The sequence below is a fragment of the Neophocaena asiaeorientalis genome, unplaced genomic scaffold (genome assembly GCF_003031525.2).
Source record: "Neophocaena asiaeorientalis asiaeorientalis breed wild unplaced genomic scaffold, Neophocaena_asiaeorientalis_V1.1 scaffold40, whole genome shotgun sequence".
In the NCBI taxonomy this organism is placed as follows: domain Eukaryota; kingdom Metazoa; phylum Chordata; class Mammalia; order Artiodactyla; family Phocoenidae; genus Neophocaena; species Neophocaena asiaeorientalis.
In genome coordinates this window covers 14,912,786-14,920,328 of record NW_020185335.1, presented here as the reverse complement: position 1 = coordinate 14,920,328, position 7,543 = coordinate 14,912,786, and the positions used below count along the sequence as shown (strand labels likewise).

Sequence of the window (7,543 nt, the reverse complement as noted above, 5' to 3'; positions counted from 1 at the left end):
CCCACCCATCCACCCACCTCTGCCCATCGTTCTGCCTTCCACCCATCAGTCCACCGTCTGCCTGTCCATCCATCCATCCTCCCATTCATCCACTCACCCACCCATCCATCCACCTTCTACCCATCCTTTCATCATTCCCCCCGCCATCCACCCATGTATCCACCTTCTACCTGTCCATCCACCATTCACTACCTGCTACTCGTCCATCTACCATTGACCCATCCATCCACATCTATGTGTCCAACCATACTTCCACCCACCTCCCATCCATCCACCATCTACTCGTCCATCCACCATTCATTTATCCATCCACGTATCCACCTGCCCACCCATCCATCCACCCACCTGCTACGCGTTCATCTATCATCCACCCATCCATCCACCATCAACATATCCACCATTTATCCATCCGTCCATGCACCATCTACCTGTCCATCCACCATCCACCAACCATTTTTCCATCCAATATCTACTCACTCCTCCAACCACCATCTACCCGTCATCCACCACACCCTTCCAACCACCATCTACCCGTCATCCACCATCCATTATCCATTCAATATCCACTCAACTGATCCTCCACAACCATCCACCTGTCCATCTACTATCCACCGTCCATCCACTATCCCCTGCAATCCACCTTCCACCCATCCATCTACCATCCATCCATCCACCATCTACCTGTCCATCCATCCACCCATCCTTCCACCTTCTAATTATCCATCCACCATCCACCCTCCACACGTCCATCCATCATCTTCCTGTCCATCTATTTTCTCCCCATCCATCTACCATCCACCATCCTTCTTCTACCCAACCATCCACCATCCCTCCTCCATCAACCATCCACCTGTCCATCCACCATCCAGCCATCCAGGCACCTTCTGCCCATCCATGTAGCATTCAGCCTTCCATTCACCATCTACCTGTGCAAGCATCCATCTACCCATCTATCCACCACCCACCTACCCACCCACTGGCTACTCGTCCATCTACTGTCCATCATCCATCCGCCATTTATCTGTCCATCCACCATCTATTTATCCATTCAATATCCACTCAACTGCCCCTCCATAACCATCCACCCATCCATCCACCCATCCCTCTACCATCCATTGTCCATCCACCTTCTCCCAGTCCATCCACCGTCCATCTACCTTCTCCCTGTCTATCTGCCATCCATTTATCCATCCACACTTCCACTCACCCACCCATGCAGCCACCTTCTCCCCTGTCCATCCACCCGGCCATCCAACTTCTACTTGTCCACCCACTATCCCCCGCAATCTACCATCCACCCATCCATCCATCCACCATTCACCCATCCTTCCACCTTCTAATTGTCCATCCACCATCCACACTTCCATCAACCATCCACCCAACCATCCACCTTCTACTCATCCGTCCATCTACCTGTCCCCACCGACCCATCCAACATCTACCTGTACATATATCCATCCATCTTCTATCCATCTATCCACCATCTACCTGTCCATCTATCCATCCACCCATCTATCCTCCACCTACATGTCCATCTACCATTCACCCATCCATCCATCTTCCACCAGTCCATCCACCTTCTACCCATCTGTCTACCATCTTCCTGTCCACACATCCATCTACCCGTCCATCCACCATTCACCCATCCACCCACCGTCCATCCGTCCATCAACCATGACTCATGTATCCACCATCTTCCCATCCATCCACCATCCATTTAACCATCCACACATCCACTAACCAACCTATCCATCCACCACCACTCATCCATTCACCTCCATTTACCCATCCACGCATCCATGCACCCACCGTCCATCCACCATCCATACATCCACACATCCGCCATCCATCCACCACTCACCAATCCATGCACCATCCACCCACCTTTACCTATCCATCTACCATCTACCGTCACCCATCCGTCTTCCATCTACCTGTCCATCCATCCATCCATCCATCCCTCCACCATCTACCCCTCCACATACAATCCATTTATCCACCTACACACCCACCCACCACCCGTCCATCCATCCTGAACATTTCCTCTGCATCTGAGTACAAGTTTTAGAACTGCTGCACCTCCAGGCCCTGGGTTTCTGGGGTGGAACCACAGCTGGATCCTGGGGGACCTTGAGGTCCCACAGCAAGTTGGTGTCAGAACCAATTCTCGACTCCTGGCAGGCTCTGCGTGCTGTGTCCTTTCTGGGGTACCACCCCCGACGCCCAGTGTGTGCAGGGACTGTGAGGGGAGACTCCTTGCCTCCCCTCTGGCCTGCAAGCAGCCTGGGCCTGAGGAGACCCGTGGGAAAGGGTTGCCACACCCCAGCGTCGCCCCTCTCCCACTTCCCTCTCCAAACAGTGAAGACAAACTGCCTGGCGGGTGACAGGACGATCAGGGGCGGGAGGTACACGGTGGGGGGCGGGGGGAGAGAACCGGGGCCCATCAGCTGAGCTCGATAAGGGGCCTGCTGAAATGTTAGCGAAAATATTTAGACAATAAATGAAGTATTGGAAAGGCACGCATATCTTTAAGAAATCAATCATCTTGTACGTGTGTCTGGACACTCGGCGCCAAGGCAGAGATAGCGCCTGCTGGGGAGATAAGGGTTAATCAAGGATTTAATTCTGCAGGAGATAAAGCTGCAGGGAAGAACAGGCAGCTCCTTCCTCCCTGGGCCCCTCTGCAGAGCCTCAGAGGCCCGCTTCTCCGGCGCACTCCCTGGATTATCTCTCCGCTTGGAGAGGGTTTCCAACCTCACGCCAAGTCTCCCCAGGCTGACCTGCGCCCTGGGCCCAAGGAGGACAAAACCCCCGGAGAGGAGGCTGCAGGCGGGAGGACAAAACCCCCGGAGAGGAGGCTGCAGGCGGGAGGACAAAACCCCCGGAGAGGAGGCTGCAGGCGGGAGGGGAGGGCCTGGGGGTGGGGGTGCGTTGGGGATCCCAGGGCTGGTGCGGGCATCTCCAGCCCCCCATCCCCGTCCTGCAGGGGTCTCTGTGGTTAGGAAAATAGTGATTTCCCCTCTGCTGTTTGGTCCTGGTGACTTTGGCAAGTTACCTAACCTCCTGGAGCCTCAGTTTCCTCATCTGGGAAATGGGAACAGCAGTACCCGCCTCATGGGGGGTGGAGAAAACGAGGGGCCGAGTATAAGGATGGGCGCACAGCAGTGCGTCTGGAACACGCACTTGGAACTGTCCATCTTGGAAGGGGTTGACTGTCCCCAAGGAGGGAGCAGAGGAGAGAGGTGCAGGCCCTGCTCGGGACACACTGAGCTCCCCAGTCCTCAGCCATCCCGGCTTTGTCCCATCACTGCTTACGGCTGTTCTCTGAGAGTCCAGACACGAGAGTCACGGAGCTCCTCTTAACTCCCCCCAACGGCCTACCCTCTCTCTTAAGAGTCAACTGCTGCTTGTACACCTCCAGTGATGGGGAGCTCACTGCCTATAGGGACCGCTGTAAATACCACAGCCTTGGTCACACAATGGAGCCAAAATGTGGCTCCCTCCAAGGAGCTGAAATCCACACTGGAGCTCCCACTGCTTTCTCCCTGCTTGGGGCCACGGGGCAAGAGGGTCATCCCTCCTGCAGGGCTGCTGGCCATGCTGCCTGCCACGCCACGCCCTGTGGTAAGCACCACGTGCGGATGACTGCGTTTAACCCGCCCGGCTGCCCTGGGAGGCCACCACGTCACAGAGGAACTGCTGCTCTGCCCACCCTCTCCTCTGCGGGGAGGTTGCAGGGTCTGCAGGACCTTGCAGGTCTCAAGGACCCTTCAGGGCTCCCCTGTGTCCCCCCGCTGAGGTCCCAAAGGCTGAGGAGACAGAAGTTCAGAGAGGTGGAGGCCTGCCTGGGGGCACACGGCCAAACAGCCACAGAGTAGGAGACCCCAGGACCTGGACCCTGTGCCATGGGGACGGCCTGGCCTTGAAAGTGGGGGCCCTCGGTCCTGGGCCGCCTCCCACCCCCTGGCTGAGTGGCCTGGGTGAGCACCGCCCCTCTGAACCTGGCCACTCAGCTGGGAGAGGCAGCGTGGGCAGCCCAGGGGCCTCAGCTGAGACGTCTCCAATCTCCCGAGGCCCGGGCCCCAGCTCTGAGGTTCTGAGGCCGCGTGACCCACGGCTCAGGGTGCACTGCACACGGGAGGGGGTGCGGGCTGTGAGCAGTAGTCCGAGAGTTGCAGCTGGGGATCCTGCCCACGGCTCTCTACCAGCCCCGCTGCAGGCCAAGTTCCTGGGGCCCTGGTTTCCTTGGCAGAGAGACAGGGGCTCTGCCAGGTTGGAGATGGTCAGAGCTGTTAAGGCAGCATTTGGCCTCCAGGCGCAGGGCTGGGGGGAAGCCCCCCCCCACAGCCCCGCCACTGCCACTGAAGGCCCATCAGAGGCCCACGAGGCCCAGCATCACAGGGCACCTGCCAGCAGTGTGTACCCTGGATCCAGCCACACCTGAATGCCACGTTAGGAATCAGAAGGGCCCAGGCCATGGCTGTGCCTGCACATTTGGGGCACCTGAGCCTGGGCTTGAGGGGACCAACCCGGGTGCTGCCCGGCCTCCCAGGCAAGCGTCACCATGGCTAGGAGGTGCTTCCTGAACTCTCATCCAGCACAGGCCCCTCCTGGTTCCCACCACACCGTACGTGCCCATTCCACTGCCCCACACTTGCTTCCCATACGTCAACGCCCTTTCTCAACCGAAACGTATTTTAAAATGAGCATTTGTACCCTTTGCAAGAGGACACCACACCGACTTGCCAACAACTGAGAGCAGCTCAGCAGCAACCCTGAGACAAACGACAGCCCAGTGGTCGTCAGCACGCGCTAGAGACGCTCAGGCGGCGCCCTCTCCCTGCCGTCTGGGGGCCCACAGGCACGGAAACGCAACGAATGACCACCTCGCTTACGAGGGGTGGCCCCACCCGTGAAGCCCAGTGCCGGGGGGCAGTCCCTGCCTGCTTCCCCGGCCACAGGCCACAGGCCAGGTCCAGTCCCACCACTTGGTTCCTTATTGCTCCCTTCCCTTGAAAGCCCTTCTCTTTCTCTGCCTCGCCAACGTCTACTCGTTCATTAAGTGCCTGCTGAAAGAACGCCTCCTCCAGGCAGCCCTCCCTGTGTCACCCCGAGGTCCCAGAGGCCCCGCATCACCTCCTCCAGGCAGCCCCTCCCTGTGTCACCCCGAGGTCCCAGAGGCCCCGCATCACCTCCTCCAGGCAGCCCTCCCTGTGTTCCCGGGCAGTTAACTCCTCCACGGCTGCATCTCCTGACGTGTTTCACGTGGAGTGGCAGTTGCTTCTGCACGGAGTCTAGCCCGGGCCTGGCTCAGGGGGCTGAAGGGGCCTGTGCCCTGGGCCAGACACTGTCCTGGCCGCTGCGGCTGGGGTCAGGGCTCCTTACCGGTTCCGCCTGCCCGGGGGACGAGGTTCTGGTCTGGATGCTCCCGCGGAATGGGCCCCAGGACAGGCCCTCGGCGAGGCTGCACCGAGCCCGCACGCACCTCTGTCCGTCCTGTAGCAGCAGCTTCAGCTCGTCTGCGGGGAGAGATGTCAGAGGCGTGAGGAGGTCCAGGTCCCAGGTCCAGTCCGTCCTGTGGCACCCGCCCCCCCAGGAGCAGTTGGGGGGGCTGAGGGCAGAAGCAGGAGGGCGGCCCTGGCCCAGGTTACGGGGATGGCGGCTGGTGCCGGGTCCTGGGGGCCAGGCCAGCCCCTGCAGTGAGACCTGTTCTGGGGGCCGGCAGGCCGCAGAGACAGGACAGCAGGGGCGCCTGCAGCTGCACTGAGCAGGTGGGCGCACCGCTCGGCGGGACCTTGGCGGCTGCGTTGGGACGCGTGTGCCTCGCACAGCCTAGGACGCACACACGGAGCCGGGTCACCCCTACTGCCTCACGTGGGGGCAGGCACAGAGTGGAGGACGATGACGATGACGCCGACGAGACCGCCTCCCGTCCCCTCCACACGGTCCTCCCAGCCCCTTCCCATCAGCTTGAGCCCCAGAATCCGCAGAGCACGCCTGTGTGGGCAGCCGTGAAATGCTGGGACCCCGCACCTCCCAATCCTCTTAGCACCTCAGCACAGGGCCCAGCAGGGGGAGCCAGGCCTGGAGCCAAGTGTTCCTCCCCTCCCCCGCCCACTGCCGGCCGAGGCCCTCGGCACAGCCGGACTGCGCTTGGGCAGCACCAGCATCACTCCCCGCGGGACCCCCGCCTGCCCCCTGGAAAGGTCTGGACCCAACTCCTGCCGAGGCCCTTGGTCGGCGGCTGCCTGTCCGAACGGCCTGCCACCCGGCTGAGGGCCTAAGGCTCGCGGGCCGCGGCCACCCGTGCTGTGATCAGGGCCAAGCTCCCGGACTCTGCCAGCTTGCGTGGCCCGGGCTGTGGCTCCTGTGTCAGCTAGGGGAGTGGCATCTGTGCCCGGCCCCCGGCAGGATTCAGTTCCGTTGACGTGGACAGACCGGCCTCTGCCAGGAGCCCCGCCACAGTCCTTCTCACGGGGAGGGAGCTTGGGGTCGCACAGGGTCTGCAGGTGCGCTCCCAGGTTCAGCCCGGCCTCAGCGCACGACCCACGTGAGCTGTGGGGTGGGCTGGACGGTGGCCCACAACCTGGGAATGTTCCCTTGTTTGGACAAAAGGTCTTTGCAGATGTGATTGAGATCGGATCTCAAGGTGAGACCATCAGATTATCCGGTAGGCCCTACAGCCAATGACAAATGTCCTCGTAAGAGACACACAGAAAAAAAGAGACACAGGAACAAGTCCACTTGAAGACGGGGCGGGGACTGGTGGGATACAGCTGGGGGGACACTGCATCTGGAGCCTCCGCGTGAATGCGGCCCTGCCCACGCCTTGATTCAGGACTTCTGGCTCCGGAGCTGTGAGAGAGTAGACTTCTGATGTTTCGAGGCACCAAGGTGGTGTGAATTTGCCCGGGCCACCCTGGGAGACACACACCTGGCACGTTACCTGCCGTCTCGAGCCTTAGTGTCCTCAAAGCCGAGGGGATGACGGTGGCCATGCCCTCCCAGGGCAGTCTCTCCCCAGGCCACGCGCCCTCTGCCCAGGAAAGCGGGGCCGCCTTGTGCCTCGGGTGCCACCTGGGCTGCCTGGGCCCACAGAGGCCTCACGTGGCCTGGCCTGGGCCCCGAGCAAGCGCTGCTGCATTGGCCCCGCTTCCTGGATCCCCGATCGGGCGGGCTGTGGCCTTAATGGGCCCGATTATCAGATAACTGCCGGCCTAATGGCACAGATAACGTGTAAATACACCAGGAGGCCCGGCTACAATGTTCTAACTGGGTCCTTGTCTTCCCCAGGGCAGATAAGATGGCAGGGGACCAGGACGTGGCCAGGAGGCGGCGCCCTTTATCGGCCCCGCGGCGAGGGGGACAGAGGCCGGCCATGTCGCTCTGCATCCCGCCCACAAGGGGCCGTGTCCTCTACCTGTGCACCCAGGATGCCAGGGTCCCAGCCAGGACTCTGCCCATGGCGCCCCCCCCTCCCCTGGGCCTGCAGGGTGCCAACCGGCACGCGGTCACCTGTTCCTGCCCGAATGGCCCTATGATG

The 7,543-nt window shown here is 60.8% G+C and overlaps 1 protein-coding gene across 1 annotated transcript in view; it reads right to left on the bottom strand.

Annotated features, from left to right (window-relative positions):
• The window catches only part of ZFPM1 (zinc finger protein, FOG family member 1), a 46,394-nt gene that overhangs the window by 15,702 nt on the left and 23,149 nt on the right, over positions 1-7,543 (bottom strand). Inside the window, exon 4 of the mRNA XM_024735737.1 lies at positions 5,386-5,519. Coding sequence (XP_024591505.1) covers positions 5,386-5,519 — 134 coding nt within the window. The remainder of the gene's footprint in view (positions 1-5,385; positions 5,520-7,543) is intronic.